Source organism: Chenopodium album, chromosome 13 (genome assembly GCF_948465745.1).
Source record: "Chenopodium album chromosome 13, dcCheAlbu1.1, whole genome shotgun sequence".
NCBI lineage: Eukaryota > Viridiplantae > Streptophyta > Magnoliopsida > Caryophyllales > Amaranthaceae > Chenopodium > Chenopodium album.
The window spans coordinates 5,636,137-5,654,580 of NC_137846.1; the positions used below are offsets into that span (position 1 = coordinate 5,636,137).

Genomic DNA, 18,444 nt, shown 5'->3' on the forward strand with positions numbered 1-18,444 from the left:
GATAGGACGATGGGCTAATGCGCAAGCCCAGTCCAAACGAGGAAATACAGCAACTCTTTTTTGTTGGAGTGTTGAAGGGAGTAAGTATTGCACTTTGCACATGTAGAATGAAGTTGATTTGATTAGTCGGGTTTGAGTTGGGTCAAATTCGGGTAAGGAGACATTTATTAATGGCACAAGTTAGATAATGGACTCATGGTCAAGTGAAGAGATCGTTGATTCGGGTTTAAGTCGAGTTGGGTTAATAACAAGTATATTGTCAATTACTTCGTAGTCTATTGTCCATTGCATTAGAAAGATTTGGGTCTCATTAGTCCCAACATGTATTAATGTATATTAGAGCTTTCAAATGGTGGGGTGTCATGTTAAGTTTGCATTTGTGTCGATAATTGAATGTGTCAAAATTCCTAGATACTACTAATACAACCCATTTATTAGATGAGTTGGAACTCGAAACCGTTTACATTAACAGTTAGGTACGTCAACTAGCTAAAGTAGTTCAACTAGTTGTATCAAAACATGTTACTTGCTAGTATTTAAAAATTTTGAATAGTTAACTTTAGGTTATAGCCATATGGCCATACCTCGGTATTATATTTAATTAGTTTTGCTTAGAACATATCAACATTGACTCTACTTTAAACTATTAATCTCATATTGACCCACTTAAATAAACATATCACACATGCTCCCTTTGATCATACGACTAATCTCCTATTAACCCACATAAACAAAAAAAAAAAAAAAAAAAAAAAAAAAAAAAAAAAAAAAAAAAAAAAAAAAGAAAAGTAAATATACTCAATACTAAGTCCCTAACCCATTTCATGTCAAGTCATTTTTGCCAACTCTACTTATGGATAGGAGGTATGCAAGTTCTAGTTAAAGGGTGCAAAGGCATCACTTGCACTCCTGCATAAATTAGTACCTCGGTATAAATCTAATTGTCGCATTACTCATTCATATAATACTATCAACATTCTAATAGGAAACAGCAATGTTATAGATTATATTTGAGTAGTACGAGCTAATGGTAAAACACTTTTATAAGAGGCTTCAAGATCATAACAGCTAAGTCGATGTGTAACTGTAAACAAATATAGAACATGTTAGCAGTTTTTGCCACTCCCTATAGAATACATCCTTTCACTAACGCCCCTAAATATATCATTACAATTTCTTCCTCTCTAAACAGAAGGGTAAATATACAAACAAAAGTACAAAGACAAGAAGAAACTATTCCTACAGAAAAACACTACATCATTCCTCATTTACATGAGAGTCATCTTTCGCCAAACATTGTCTCCAAAAGAGCAGCTTCCTCTTCCTGCATCACACCACCAGATTTTAATGTTCGACACATTTTCATATTAATGTCATTTTTAAAAGAGAAGGAAAATGAAAATCGTTTACATACCACTAATGCATTAAATTCGGTCTCTTCGTCTATTGCACTTACAACAGAAGGGTCATCCAAAATATCCTGATATACAGAAACATGAATGAAGGATGAGAAACGTCTATCCCCAATTCCTCATTACTCATGCATTTTTCTAGAAGCAATTTCAATTCCAAATATCACGCCTCTTCTAAGATGGTTTAGCATGCAAAACACATCATGTGTAAACACATGCTTGAACAGCCATATACAGACTAGAGCAGCCTCCATTGTAAAAACCCAAGCACTCATATGAATCATGCCACCAATATGCATAGGCAATCCAACGAGGATTAAACAGCTCATGGGAACGGTAACAACAAGAGACAAGACAAATAAGCCAAACATCAACACTTAGGCTGTAAAGAGGGGGTTGTCCCTACATTTCCATGGACTTGGGTGTAAGGACAAGTCATGCGCCAAACACACAGACACTTGTAAAAGCACTAAATAAATATCCCACATCTGTTAGTTCTCCGAAAAAAGATACTGTCCCAAGAAGCAAGTGATTTCTTTCCTTCCTTGTTCCAAGACTAAGCTACTGATATTGGAATCATGATTTGTTAGACATTCTATCTAAGAACCAACCACAAATGATTTAATGAAAGACAAACTTTAATACGCCCCTTTAGGATCAAAATTATCTCATGTCATATCTCAAGCTGTTTACTCAATATAGATAGAGATATCATACAGATTTGGCAGTCCCATTATCTTTTATTGTATAAATAATAGTTTAAAGAGAAACTTACATCATCAGCAATTCTCAACTGGCTGTTCTCATCCTGTGCCAATAAAAAAGGAAAATTATCATCTATCTCATTCAACATGAACAGAACAGAAAGCTAACTTGACATTGACCAAATTAAGGCACATTCTCCATAGATCATGAGTCTTTATAAAATTAGTTGGCAGTTACGAAAATCAAAGCAAAGCTAACAAAAGACTTGAGTAGAGAATGTAAAAGGAGAAATACAATTGAAGTACCTTGACAGCAACAAAAAGAAGTGGTTCTGAAGGTGTGTAAATCATATAATGGGTCCCATCCTGAAAAGACCATAATGCAAAAAAGTGATGAACACATAATACAAAATAATAACGTCGCGTATAACAAATACCTAAAATATCAAAGAAGTCTAGTTTGTTTCCCACCAGTAATCATGATTGATAACTTGATATTAGTATATTATTAAAACCTTACCAGATGAAAACAAGTAATCTCAACACCTTCATTTGGCACACCTTCTACATCTTGCCCATCATCTGCATGATAGATGTATCATAGACAAATTTAACCATTTGAGGCACCCACAACCAGTGTTTATGCAAATTGTACAATGAATGGGAACAAAATCCATATCATAAAATTTAAAAACTGCCCATCAGGAAGACATTCATCAATTTATGTGAAAAGGCACTGCAGCTATGCAACTACCTTCTCAAGGAGCCCATTACAATTGCTTTTTCATCTTCATACTCATAGAGAATGATCTGGCATTATCACCTTTACAGTTTTACATGAAGAGAGACCATATTTTTGAACATTCACAACTGGCCAATTAAGACAGTTTAGGAACAAATTAAGATCTTGAAGCCCAGAAGGTCATCAAGGAAAGTTCGAATTGACTTTAATGATGAAAATGGTAGTATCTAACCCTAGACCTCTTTTAATTAGCTCTATGACACACAGAATGGAGAAGCGGACAGCTTTGAGAGAATCAGGTTTGTAGCACACTGCTTCTTGAGCTTACAATTGGATTGTCTTAAGCTTATAACACATGTACAGATGTACCCACTAATGTGTCCAATAACAAATGATGGCTAATTTTAGGTACATTGAAGCTTGAGCCAAACCTGGATCATCTCAGCTAAAACAGATAATGGATCCCTACACCAGAGTGCAAAATAGACCAAGCTCATAAGCTCCAGATAAACTAGCTATCTCAAAACATTTTCAAACATAGCAAATCAAGCTGAGATGTCCTCTCTTCACCCCCTTCCCCGGGTGAAAAAAAAGGATTTAAATATAGAAAAAAAAAATGGCTACCCCCTCTCCTTTTTTTCCATAGACCATACTAACTCAAGCATTAACTACTAAGTGCCTAAAAATTTACTATATACATGAGAGATTGAGGCTCACTGTACCTAGGAACAAGTCCATGCTAGTTTCAAAGCCAATGAATCAGAAGATAGAAAATGAGGTTGAGTAAAAGAAGAAGGGGCCAGTAAGCACCATACCTGATCGGAAGTCAAATATGCTTTCTTCTGAGTAACAAAATCCTCCACGAGCTGTATAGCAAAACCTGTTTTGCAAACAATAGAGAACATAAATAATCCCAAAGGAACTGATAATACACATAAACAGCCAAGAAGGTGGTTTCTTTCAGCCAGCGAACGAAATGCAAATTTCTTAAAACTTACCCACTATGTACCAAATGCATATGTATTTTAGCAAGTGCATAAGCAGCATTTGGAAGGATGGCTTCAACTTCATCATCATTAACCTGTAAATTAGAGGTGCTGCAAATTTAGAAACTTTTTGTTTTTCCTGACTCGACGAAAAATGGTGATGTTAAACTAAGACATCAACAACAATAAACAAAAATACTTGACTTTTTAAATAGGAATACGCATCGACAAGTGAAAAGCAAGGACAGACAACAAGGACATTTTAACAAAGATCAAGTATCACAAATTCTGCTTCACCAATGCCACCATATAAGCAAAGCTACTATTTCATTAACCATAGGCACAAAGGGATTGAAACCAGGGTGCATAGAAAACTGACAGAGTTAAACTCTAGGTGCACTATGTGTTTCAAAACCAAACTGATTACTTATCAGTAATAATAAAGGTTACATGGTGACATTGGTCAGAGAGCAGAAAAAAAAAAAAAAAAAAGCAGGAAATGGCAGAAGAAGTTATAATACTGAAGCCATATCCTAGAGTAAAAGCATAATATGGTCAGACTGTCAGATAGAGCAACAATGCCTAACAGAAAACATGACAAAATTGGTTAGGGTTAATTACTAGAAACAGAAGGGGAGAAGAATCAGGTTTAAAAAATTCCTAAGCAAATTATAAAAGACAGAAGGATAGGATTCGGACACACTAAATAACCCTCACAATGAGTACCAATAAAAAGAATACTCCCTTCAGAAGACAGCCACAAGATGAGTAAGATAAGGCACTCTTTCTAAATTAGACTTCTATCTGCTTCCTCCTAACTCGTGAAGCACGAGATGACCAGTTATCTTCATTAAAACTATGGTATTCCATATTTCCATGTAGTAGAATCCATCAAATATAGACTGCTAGAATTCACCATGTAGTCAAACAGTTCCAAAAAGTCAAAGCATAATGAAAACTAATAGGATAGTGGGAAGCAGAAACATACAGCTGACCATCCGTCAATATTTGTGCTCTTCAAAATTTGAACAGGCCTGCCAGTTAAAAACATTCCTATAAATGACATCCTGAGTTGGCAAAGATGACACAGTGAAGAACTAAATAAGTAATATCAAAAAACATACGTATCAACTGGGCACAGCAGCAGACAATCATCCCCTTTAGAATTGCTAAATACTCTCCTTATCATGCATTCCAATGGAAGGTTGTTGGTTGGATCAACCTGCACATAAACCATTAGTTACATATAAATATGTTTATCACTGTATAAGGAGCTCATTGCCTGAAACTAAAATCTGCCATCAAACCATGCCTAGCAATCATTACAACTATCCACAAGCTCAAGCTACTGACCAAAGGTCACAGCATAAGGTACGGAGTTCCCAATTAAAAGGCAATGAAGAAATAGACTTTAAGTCATACAAAGATTACATAGTTTGCAATCACGATATATCCACAAATTTGCATGCCCCAGCAATACCCTCAATCAATCTCAACTATACAAAACCTCTATTCATCAATTAACTCACCAAACAACCAGCACTTTATTCATCAATAAATCCATCAAACAACCAACCATTTTCTTATCAACCAACTCAAGACACATTATAAGGCCATGAAAGAAATTTATCACCAAATTCTACCCTCAATTTCTCACAGGTTTCAACTTTCGAAAGCAAACCCTCACAACATACAAAATAGTCTACATCAACTTTCAAATTCAAGCCCCCTATAATAAACCCATTTGCAGTAACAAGCTCCTTTAATCATCAGACCACAAGCACAGATAAATTCATTTCCATTACGGTCATTTATTACCACCTACCATACGAGCCGAAATAGAATTAACCCATAAAAATCAAACAATCAATATGACAAGCAAAATTGAGCAAAATTAAACCCAAATATCACTAAGATAAAATAAATTAAACAAGAAAAATAATGAAAGAGTTGAAAGAACACTCAACAATAGTAGCAATCCGCCTCGGGGCAACCATAAGAACACGGCCTTGATCATCAATCACAAACCCAGCTGGTGGTTTAGGCAAAGGAAGAGGAATATAAACATCTGAGCGCTTTGAATTTCCACCATTTTCACTTTCTTCTTCATCCAAAACATCAAAATCATCCAAGCTCAAATCTTCAGAAACAGGAGGAGGAAGAGGACCTTTCTTCTTTCTTTTCTTGGAAGATTTAACTGATGACCCACTTTGCTGTTTTGCAGCAGCACAAACAATGGGTTGCAGTAGTTTCTGGGGATTTGATGAAAAGGGTTTAAGGTTGGAAATGCAGATTGAGGTGAGAGAAAGTGGGATGGTTTTATGGGGTTGAGAAAATGGGGTTTTAGGGATTGATAATTGGGATGTTGAAGAAATGGATAAGGCCATTGTTGCCTCCCTCTTATTTCTGCAGAAATGATGAAAATTGGGTGTTTTTCCTGAGGTTTTGCCGATATTTTTTCCCTTTTTTTTTCATTTCAAAGGGTTTCAACTCACTTCACTCCGGGTTTTGTCACACTATTTTGTACTCGTAGTCTCGTACTCTATAGTACGTAATGCTGTAATGTAATAGACATGGGGGTATTTGGAAACTAGCTTTTTAGGTGTTTTTAGCTTTTAGTTTTTTCAAATTGGTCAAGCAGTTAAAAAATATGTTTGGTTATTGGCTTTTTTAAGTAGCTGAAAAGCTAGCTTTTAAGCCAAAAGCCAAAATCTAGTTGAAGCAGCTTTTGGCTTACGGCTTTTGGCTTATTAACATAATTAAATGTTGATTAATAATAATTAGTAATTAGTAATCAATAATCAATAATTAGTGATTAATAATTAGTAATTAATAATTAATAATTAGTGATTAATAATTAATCAATAATTAATAATTAATAATTAATAATTAATAGTTAATAATAATTAATAGTTAATAATTAATAATTAATATTTTTTTAAAACATAAATTATTAGTGTTTAATAATTATTATTTAATTATTAGTGTTTAATAATTATTATTTAATAATTAGTTTTTAATAATAGTATTTAAAATAATAGTAATTTATAGTATATTATTATTGATAATTATCAATTTATAACTAATACAATTATTGTTAATTAATAACCAATAATTTATTAATTTATGAGTCAAAAAAAATAATTAATTAATTATAATTACAATTAGTTATTAAAAAATTATTATCTATAATCAATAATTAATGTTAAAATAATTACTAATTAGTGTTGTGTAGTTTGACAACAACTAGAACCCAACAAGCCAGTTGACCAAACACTATAACTTTAGTCAAATAGCCAACTCAAAAGTCAATCTAAACAGCCAGTCAAACCAGCCAACAGCCAACAGTCGACAGCCAATTGCCAAACAGGGACATAATATATTCTTCATAAACACTCAATATTGTTGATTTGTATAACATATTTTAACACGCTTTTTTTTAATGTATTTTTTTGCTCTCATTTCTGACCTCCTCTTATTAACTTTGTTTTTAATCTTTTATTTCCTCCCTTGCCTCTACCTTCCATGGATTTTTAGCTTGCTTTGTCCCTTTGTTAACCAATTAGTGGGAGGTAAAACAACTTTGGCAGTTCTAAATACTTTATTGTGAAAATCCAATTATCATAAGCATGCGTGTTTAACACTTTTATTATGTTCATCATTTATATTTAGCTGATAACAGCACATGAAATGGCATCATGGATGTAAAATTTTGCAAATTTTGCAACAATTTCACTCTACTGATTCCACTTGTTACTATTACATTGAAGATAACACCACCTGATGAAGCAAGAACTTGGACAGAAGCATTTAGAAATAGGATGAGGTGAATCAGGCGATGCAGCAACAGTCACTACCTTGGCTGGAGTTGCTCTTGCAGCTCGCTGTTGTTGGGTCTACTAGGCTACTATAACTCCTTAGAGTTCACTCGTGAGGAAGCCGATTGATTTCTCACCTTACTTTGAAGATTCCCAATAAGCTCCCCGTGTTTTCTGTAGTTGAAGCTTTCTGTTGTCCTATGATTAAAGATGGCTTCCATTTGCAATGAACCAAAATGTGTGTCGCAGTTACTACAGACGAGAGCTCTGTATCTCTTGGTTTCTTCACATGTAGGAAATTGTATAGAAAAAATCATGTCTGCACACAATGTTTAGATTACTGTTTTCTCCACACACATCACCATTGAGGGAAACTAGCATGAAACCAGCCTCTTTTACTGAATCAACAGATAGCTTCGACTTCACTTTCACAAAAATATAGACATGAAATATTGTACTCTTAAGTCTTAATAATAATCTGCTCAAAACATATCACTTTTAGCCGAAAATTAATTTTGTACACAAAGGAGGGATATATTTATTGAATGAAAAGTATGCATTTCAATAGTTGGTACTACAATATTAATCTTGAATGTAATAAATGCCTCGCTGTTTCTTTTCCTCTTATCTTCCCCAATTCTCTGAAAAACCAGCCGTATTTTTTGTTGGTATGATGTATATGACTCAACACTCATAACGGGGGTGTTCCCTAACTGAATAAAACTAGGAAGTAGCTAATACAATTATCACTATAACTACCTATCAGCTGCAAACTGCTTCAACAGCAAGCCTTCTAATTGTTCCCGGACAATGACCTAAATCGAAATTATCTTTGCTCAACTCAATGCTGCAGTCCCTTCTATTTAAACAAACCTGCAAACAAATAATAATATAGCATATGAGGGAGGCTATTCTTATGCTTCTAAGAAACAGCTTAAGAATATAGGAAGAGAAATGTTTTTCACCTTTTCCAGCACAGATGCAGAATTGGGATCATGGCAGTCTCCCTGGATGTACGACTCACAAGCTCCCGAAGGGTTCCCAAAGCTGGCGAACTTAATAGCAGAAATGTGAGTATTACTAGGGCAGCTTAGCTGCGCAGTTGCCTTTTTATCATTGGTATCTTTCACAGAAGTGGTCCAGGATTCAACAGAGACAGAAGGATGATCTTCAGAAACGAAACTGCAAACACCAGTGGCTTTCCTCTTGGAGAATCTAATCTGTGTTGGATCTCCGCCGATTTCTTCAAAGATAACCAAAACATTGCCTGACGGCTTAAACCAAGACCGTGGAACATGATACCTGCACCAGAGGAAGTGATTTAGATTGACCAGCTAACAAAGTGGACAATGTTTTGGTTATCCTTGTGATGCAAAGAGCTTCTCCTTCTTCATCAGGTGCACTATGTATGTCGTGAACTTCTTCATGTAATACTGCATAGGACAACCACCAACACAGAAAAGTTAAAGATTCATGCTAAACATTTTGGCAATTGAATAGGTTTCTTCTAATATAAATCTAAATTTATTGCATATAAGGTTGGCGAGCCTGAAAGAAGAGATAATTCAGTACCTTCCATTGCTCATTGTCAGTCCTAAATACAGTTCCAGGTACATAGTGCAGCCAAACAGGAACCCCTCTGCAAAGAAACACATTGAGTTTTTTTCAACAATCATATAAACATCCGAAGATTGTGAGCAATATCATCCTAATTTCCCAACTATATTGAATAAAGATTCCTGAAAACAACAACCATACCCAAAATTCCACTCTGCTGCAACAAAGGGTCCAATACGAAGCATCATATACATCCCAGCCTGCTGCACCGTCTTCACAAACTTAACCAGATCATACCGCCCCTCAAAATAGTACTATAAGATCACCAACAATAATCAACAGCACAAGTTGGCAGATTAGCAAAAAGTATTACAGAAAAGGAAATAACTAACACGAATTTTCACATTTTTCTAACTCACATTGTCAGGAGACAATTCATGGCCGTTCCAAAATACATATGATTCAATGACATTGGCACCACCTTCCTTTGCCAGCTGAATTAAACCTGGCCACATCTACATTTTTCCAAAATTTTACTCAAATCAACAACAAAACAAGGACTCACATAGCAAATCACAGCAAAGCTTTAACATGAACATAATATTACAGTCCAGTCTCCAGATCATGACACTAAATCAACATGAAGTATTAAACTGTCAGTGTGATATACAACAATTTAACAAGTATCAAGTAGCAGTATAACAATAAACGACAATAACAAAGCCTTAGTTCCAAAATAATTTGAGCTCAGCTAACATTGTCCGATATAAATAATGGGACATTTAAAGATAATCCGTTGAAAGAGTTTGAGAATGTCAGTGTAATATACAACATTGTAACAAATACCAAGTAGCAGTATAACCATAATTTAAAATTCCCACTTGGGCATAAACCCCCCATAATTTACAAGTATTAAATGATTATTCCCTGATTTTGTTACTAAGCAAGCAACCCCATACACAATTAGTCAATTACACAAACAAAACAAATATAACATAAACACGATTATACGAAACGCAAATTCTTGTATAAGACGGTCCAATAGTCACCACTAGGTATAATATAAAATGAGTAAGAGATAATAGAGAGAAACATACTAACAGCAGGGCCACTACGAGGGTAGTGAATAGCAGTAGAAATAAGAAGCTTCCTTTGTCCGTCAATTATGAAAGAACGACTATTATATGAAATTTTTACTACCATATCCAACTGTTAATTGCAGAAACAATGCCAAAACCAAGCAATGTATTGAAATTAAACTGAAATAATCAAAGTGCAGAAGCAATGCCAAAACCATGTTTTCTTTGTAAGAAATTTCTACAGAAAGTGCAAAAATTCAGCTTAGAACTCCATTTTATTAGAGTAAATCAAATGAAAAGAATCAAGCTTTTAAAAGGAATTTGGGGTTTTTTTTACAAATATTTTTAGCTCAAAAAAATCAAGATTTTTTAACAGCTGGAGTTTACTAAATTTTTGATGAATTTGTTTTGGGGTAGATGGGCATTCAACTGCTTGACCAATTGATTGCTGCCTTTTGCAATTTATAGGGGTATGTGTAAGAGAGAGAAAGAGAGCAAGCTTTACTTATCTTGAAATAAAGACAGAAACTTTGAATAAATTACGACCCAAAAATGCAGATTTCAGACATAAGATACAATTAATTACTGATCAGTACTATAATCAGTTTATCACTCAACAGATAACACATGGAGTGACCGAGTGAGTAATTGGGTATTACAATCTAGTCCGTACTAATCATTACTTAAATAACAAAATGTATACTTGAATTTTTTTTTAATTAAACTATCGCCTAGCCACCTAGGAATGTGTAGTTGAATACATGGAGCTTTTGTATATTTGCAAAGTTGCTACCGATCATAATCTCTGCTCTTGATATACAAATATATACTTGTATGTGGCAGCGGTGGCATGCTTGTACCATTATCATTATCTACATGATTAACCAACTACACAAACCTACTGCGTTTTTAAAAAAGAAGCCAGGACAATGACAATCAAATATACTACTTCCTCTGTTTCGAGAAATTAGCATCACTTTGACAGTTTGACTAAAACTGTGAGTTTTTGGGAAAGTGATAATGCTTTTGAAACGGAGAAAGTTGTAAGCACCCCGTGTATCAACGAGAAACATGTAAGGTTTCTTCACCAAGCCAGACAGCTCATTATTTTGCCATATTCTTATTTATGCTTTGGTGCTAACTTCTATACTTTAATTTTTTTTTTTTTTTTTTTTTTTTGAAACCACGAGAAAGCACCTTCATGGCTTCATTGGATTGAATCGGCCACTGATGGTTTCAGCAAGAGTGGGATCATAAGGCAAGGAGCATCAGCAAGTGTTTAGAAGGGAATTCTTTTCCATGAACAAGTTGTTAAAAGATTCAATGATGCTAGTAATGGTAATATCATTAGATCCTTTACCAATGAATGTGCTGCTATGACTCGAAAATTGAAGCATAAAAACCTAGTGTAGTTGTGATGGTACTGTGAAAAAAAAATGAACTTATCCTTGTGTATGAGTTTCTGCCTAATGGTAACCTTTGATCAGAATCAGCATACAGATTCGGATGCTTTTTGTGTGCTTACTTTTGAACAATGGTTTAACATTTGTTCACGGTATAGCTTCTGGTCTTCCATATTTGCATGAAGAATGCAACAGGCAGATCATTCATAGGGATGTTAAGAGTTTTAATGTGATGCATGATTCGGATTTAAACCTAAACTTGGTTATATTGGATTGGTTGAGGTCTATGACTGGGATTCTAGATTGAGGAAACCGACTATTCCAGTTGGGACAATGGGGTATTTAGCCCCAGAGTATCTTCACTTTGGTGTTCCTACTATTAAGTTCGAAGTGGTGGTTTTGGAGGCATGTGGTGACTGGAAGAAGGCCAATCGAGAACAAACAAGGTTTTCTCATTGATTGGATATGAAACCTGAGGGAGAAGGGTAAGCTGATTGAGGCCGTTGATTGGAGGGCAGTATAGTAAGGAAGACATGGAAAGGATGCTCAAGGTTGGTCTGTGTTGTGTGCACTTAGATAACAAGAAAAGGCCTACTATTAAGGAAGCACTAATGATGCTGAAAGGGGAACTGCAGGTGCCTGATTTACCAGCTTCGAGGCCGGATGTGAAGTTTCCTGGGTCAACTCCAAAAACTAATTTCAGTGAGTACTGAACTAGATTAAGGTGCAGGTTTCTACAGGAGATAGTTTTTGAGCCATGATTTCAGATGTTAGTTTGTACTAGTCTTACATTTAATTTTTACTTGTAAGCATGCTGGTAAGAAAAAAAATGTACAGCAGAAAATAAAGTGTACCGATTGCATTTTCAAGTTTAATACATGAATTGCAGGGAATAAAAACCCTTTAATTTGTTTGAGAACAATTGTGTCAATACTTCAGTTTTAAAGCTTCCCTTCAAAAAAAATTCAGTTCAAAAACTGAGCTGCTCAGTGCCTCAGTCTATGTAGTCAACAGCACAAATTGGCAGATTAGCAAAAAGTACTTCATAAAAGGAAATCCCTAACACCAATTTCCACATGTTTCTAACTCACATTGTCAGGAGACAATTCATGGCCATTCCAAAATACATATGATTCAATGACATCCACACCGCCTTCCTTTGCCAGCTGCATTAAACCCGGCCACATCTACATTCATCCAAAATTACTCAAATCAACAACAAAACAAGGTTTGACACTGCAAATCACATTAAAACTTAAGCATAAACATACTAAAACACAGTCCACGGTCCACTTTATGACACTAAATCAACATAATATTAAAACTTCAGAATAATATACAAAATTGTAACAAAAATTAAGTAGCACAAAACAAATAATATACAACATTATAACAAATATATAGAAGATGAGATTGAAGACTTACAATATCATAGCTTGAAAGATTTACAACACCATAGCTTCTGCAACTTTGATTAGGCCTTCAACAATATTGTTTTGACATCCGACTAATTTTATGTCCAACCCATTAATACCGGAAGAATCAGAAGACTTTTTCTTGTGGATGAGTAAGAAGGAAAAATGGAAATGAGTGGATGGATTGAGAACTCTAATGCCATCTCTGGGTTTATACTCGTACCAAACCAAACAAAATAAGTTATCAATGATATGAAGCAAATGTTTGAATAAACTCTCTTGAAAATTATAAATAGGTTCATCATTTTCGAAACCATGTAAAATAGTTCCTTGAAAGATTCGTTTTCTTTTCCAATCGTAGCAGCATATTTTTCCAGGATTACTAAATTTACCCCGCAGCCAATAGGTAGAATTTTGGTCACGCACGGCCACAGGTTCCCCAAAGATATCACCAAGACAATCATAGAGAACTCCCTCGGGATCAGCCCAGTTTGTCCAAGACTTGCAAATGGTGTCATAGACAGCCATAACGAGAGCAGTTGAGCAAAGTGCTCGTGACATAATTAGTATTTTTTCCTCCCCTCTGCTACCTAGAAAAGGAACAACTACCAAATTCCATTCACCAATCCTAGGGTATGGCATCTCGGGTAGGGGTGAACATTCTCCAATTACTGGGTCAAATACCTCAGCAAAAGGAACCCTACTTCTTTCCTCTTCAGAACTAGGAGGGCAATTTCCTCCGAATAAGTAAACATTATTCCTTATACTCACAACCTTGGGGCAAAATCTTGGGGAGACTAAAGGAGCACCAAAATAACTTTCAATTGCACCAAAATCTAAGCCAAAATTAATTTCCACAATCCTATGACTCATATTATTCTTAGTAATTTATCTTTCTTCGGTAACTGGCTTCGAACAATCGCCACATCTCTCAGACATGATTTGACGAAACCCACGAATATCTTTGTTACCACCAACACAATAGACCTTGCTACTATTTTTTATAGTGGCAGAGCAAGTAAAAGGAAATGGAGGCTCATTATCTCGATAATGAGGTTGTATTTCAAGAAGGGTGACTTGTTTGAAAACAACAGAATTGGAGGTGCCAAATGTGTGATTGTGTGAAATGTTTCGTAGTCTTCCATGTATACACTGTAGCAATCCATACACAAAAGTAGTCACATCTTCCTTAAACCAATATGATTTACACTCAGTATCAAGACATCTAACGATAATTGAACAAGATTCCATGGAATTCCAAACTGCAATAAGATAAGTCGTTAAAAAGTACTCAACAAAAGAAGAAGACAACATAAGTTCGGACTTTCCAAACAAATTAATTGAAATCAAATATCATAATTCAAAATAAAGTTTGCAATTGATAATTCGAGTGTGCACAATACATTTGGATTACAAGATTATATATATTAAAAAAAAAATACAAGTAACAATAGTTCGATCAATTTGAATGTAGTTTGGGGAGGAATAAGTGGATGATATTTGTAATTTTGACACGCATTCTTTCCAAAAAATACTCTAAGCCTCTCACCCCTAATTTTCCTAAGTTCAAAATGTAAACTGTCAGATAATATAAACTCCTTAATCAGAGTGATTTCCATTGATCAATATTTATAGGGTTACAATGAGAAACCTAATCATATTAGGTAACTATAAGATATGTACAGATATCAAAGATAATCTTATACAAAATATATCCTAAACCTAAGATGAGAATATGTATATTCTCTATCATAAACAATGCAAAAATACAGCCTTAAATAATACTGACAGTTTCACTTCATGTTTTACCACAAGTCCACGGAAGGCACATACCACATATGAAGTTATGAACGAAACAACATCAACTATTCAACCGACAATTCAGCAATTCAATCAACAATTCAACAACTCAGCAATTGCATCAATAATTCAACACTTATTAAGTATTCAAAAATCAAAATTTAATTAATAAACAATTCAATCTACTATTTCATTAATAATATATAACTTGAAAAACCTGAATTATTGAATTGAGCAGGCTAAGTGTTTGACGAGTAGGGCGAGTGAGCGACGCTGGCGGGCCGTCGACGGGACTACAGTCGGCAGAGAAGCCGGGCAGCAGCTCGAAGAGAGGAGAGAGAATGAAGTAAAGGTTTTTGTGAAAGAGTGTCGTTATTTTCTTGATTCAGTTGCTTGATTTAATTTAATGCCCATTGCTCGATATATATATATATATATATATATATATATATATATATATATATATATATATATATATATATATATATATATATATATATATATATATATATATATATATATATATCAATTACATTATACTAAAGGCGAAACTCAGAGAACACTTGGCAAAATATTATAAAAAGTTTTCCCTCCAAAACCAGTTACTAAAAAAAACTTATTGTAATTAAATTATGACTTTTAATTTGTATAAAATCTAAAATAAATGTCCTTAAATATCAAATTGCCCATTGTAAATATAACATGTTTAATTAATTTCTTTCACAATATTTCATACTTTTTACTACTAAGTCTATTTATAATATTTATATCAATTATTTTTGGTAAAAATTATTGTCATTAGATTATTTAACAACCGTGCATTGCACGGGGTTTAATCTAGTATATATATATATTACTCCCTCCGTTCCTAATAGGGTGTTCCTTTTTATTCTTTACATTTAATATCTTTTCTATTTTGGTCATAAATTTTGGACAAAATTGTCCTTGTTTTACAATTTTTTTACTCAAAAGTCCTTAGTTTTTCATGTGCTATTGTACTTTTTGTACTATTTTAATAGTTTTCCAACATTTATTATTACTTTCTCTCTCCTCTCTCCTCTAATTTCTTCACCCCACATGCTCAACATTGTATTTTTCAATAAAATTGTACTTTCAATTATTGAAATATTCCAATATATCTCAACTTTACACAATTTCTTAATAACCGCGCATAATTCCAAACGTAAAAAACATTAGGGAACAGAGGGAGTATTAGAGAAAAAAAGAGGTGAGATAGATTAGTTCTCGACCAGGTCGCAACCCACTCATCTTTACTGCAGCCTGGTTGCGGTGTATCCTGTTCAACACATTAAGTTGCAACAACAACAGTTTAGTCCGCGACTTGGTCGCGGGGAAGACCAAAATACCACAGCGTGACCGCGGAGTACACTGCTTCAAACCCCAGTTATATTTCCCTCTTCTTCTAAAAATAAAAACAAAACGATAAAAGAGAAGGGGGAATTCAAGACTTAGGCCCCCGTTCTTTAGAGCTGCTCTGCTCTGCTAAGCCCTGCTCTGCTCAAATCAAATCTGCTCTGCACTGCTCTGCTCTGCTCTATTTTCAAATAATAATTAATAATAACAATAGTAATAATTAATATTCAATAATAATAATAATAATAATAATAATAATAATAATAATAATAATTAATATTGTATTGATGATAATAATTTATTATTTTGAATAATTATTATAATTATTAATATTAAAAATAATTAATATTTATTAATCATAATAATAATTAATAATAATAGTTATCATTATTAATATTTAATAATTCAAACTATTAAGAATTAATATTTCATAATATTATTAATTAATAATTTCTAATAATTATTACACTTCTTTCAAAAAAAAATAATAATAATAACAATTTCTTTTATAAACATTTGATATTAGAATCACAATGTGTAGAAACATTATATGTATGTGGGTATTGATTGTTGATTCATTGAGTTGAATTATTTTTCAAATCTTTCCATACAATTTAAGAATTAAAAAAAAAAAAAAAAAGAGGTTGTTTTCAAGTAGTACTTTGTATATCATTATTATTTTTAGGGTTAAAAATATATGATTAAGACAAATTTATAAGTAAAATCATTATTACTCATTAAATCATTTTATTTTAAAATTTTTGTGAAATAAATATAAATAAACCGTTGTCTTTTATCTTTCTACTATTAACATATGTTAAATATGGTATACATATATTTATGTTTTCACTCACCTAAATCAATGGTATATGCACTTAGTAATAGTAATAGTAATAATAATAACAACATTAATAATAATAACATTAATAATAATAATAATAATAATAATAACAACAATAACAACAACATTCATAATAATAACATTAATAATAGTATTTATAATAATAATAATAATAGTAATAATAGTAGTAATAATAATAGTAATAATAGTAGTAATAATAATAGTAGTAGTAGTAGTAGTAGTAGTAATAATAATAATAATAATAATAATAATAATAATAATAATAATAATAATAATAACAACAACATTAATAATAATAACATTAATAATAGTATTAATAATAATGTTGAAATCTTCTCTGCTCGGCTCGGCTCTGCTCGACTCTGCTTTGCTATCCTGAAATATGCTCTGCTCTGCTCTACTGAAATTTAATTTGCTCTGCTCTGTTAACCCCTGCTCTGCTCTGCCCAGAAGCTCAAAAGAACAGGGCCTTACAAGCTCATCTCTCTCCTATCACATGTAAAATCTTGCAACTTCGTCAGACCGTCACCGACGTTTAACACCGCAAGCAACCCACGACACCCACCATCTTCCTCTATTCTTTAATTTCTATCCTATAGTTCGAAATTTACCGTGCATTCGACTTTAATTTCCGAATATACAGGCCAATTTGCTGTCTTCTTGAGTGTTTGTGTTCGTTGGGTTTGATTACGGCCGAGGTTTATTTGCTACTTGAAATGGTATGTTTTGCTTGACAATCTTTTGGATTCCAATTATATTATTGACGATTTAGGTTGTGAATTTAGCTCAAATTTTGTGTGGGTACCTGTTATATTGGACAACATTGAGTGATTGTGATTTTTGGCTAGATAATTGGATAATAGAGTGATTGTGGGTGTAGATTGTGGGACAATTTGTGGTTGTAGCACAAATCAGAATTTCATCATGGCGCGCTCACCAAGTATTCGACAAAAGAACGTGTCTACAAAGTCTACTTCCAAGGCTAAATCGATCACCATGAAGAAAGGTCCTCCTTCTAAAAGCAAATCTTCTGTCTCTCATTGTAAAAAAGGGACCTGCTCAACCACAAAAGCCAAGAAGAAAGAGCGGGTCATTGATTATTATGACATTGATTTTAATGGTGATGCGCAGTATAAGGAGAAGTACGAGAAGTTATTTAAACGTGGAGTTGTTGCAACTCGTTATTGTGACCTCGATGCACTCAAGGCTTTGCATATAGAATATGATATTCGTTGGCTCTTTCAAACGTTGGTTGGGGTGACTTTCTTACTAAGAAATATCCCACTTACAAG

General features: G+C 33.6%; 2 protein-coding genes across 2 annotated transcripts; both read right to left on the reverse strand.

The window, feature by feature from the left end:
* Positions 1 to 1,025: 1,025 nt before the first annotated feature.
* On the reverse strand, positions 1,026 to 6,347 carry LOC145576090 (uncharacterized). Its single transcript, XM_081633879.1, has 10 exons — positions 5,812 to 6,347; positions 4,969 to 5,066; positions 4,833 to 4,878; positions 3,857 to 3,939; positions 3,674 to 3,738; positions 2,637 to 2,698; positions 2,423 to 2,482; positions 2,188 to 2,220; positions 1,415 to 1,480; positions 1,026 to 1,324 (listed from the first exon to the last, which is right to left on the reverse strand). The coding sequence occupies exons 1-10, from the start codon at positions 6,229 to 6,231 to the stop codon at positions 1,280 to 1,282; spliced, it is 978 nt and encodes a 325-aa protein (XP_081490005.1). The 5' UTR covers positions 6,232 to 6,347; the 3' UTR covers positions 1,026 to 1,279.
* A 1,876-nt stretch (positions 6,348 to 8,223) lies between these two features.
* LOC145574384 (beta-galactosidase 10-like) lies at positions 8,224 to 15,298 on the reverse strand. Its single transcript, XM_081632160.1, has 8 exons — positions 15,134 to 15,298; positions 13,127 to 14,378; positions 12,793 to 12,888; positions 9,639 to 9,734; positions 9,421 to 9,533; positions 9,235 to 9,301; positions 8,628 to 9,095; positions 8,224 to 8,535 (listed from the first exon to the last, which is right to left on the reverse strand). Exons 3-7 carry the CDS (start codon positions 12,886 to 12,888, stop codon positions 9,021 to 9,023), a joined length of 447 nt encoding a protein of 148 aa, XP_081488286.1. The 5' UTR covers positions 13,127 to 14,378; positions 15,134 to 15,298; the 3' UTR covers positions 8,224 to 8,535; positions 8,628 to 9,020.
* Positions 15,299 to 18,444: the final 3,146 nt, after the last annotated feature.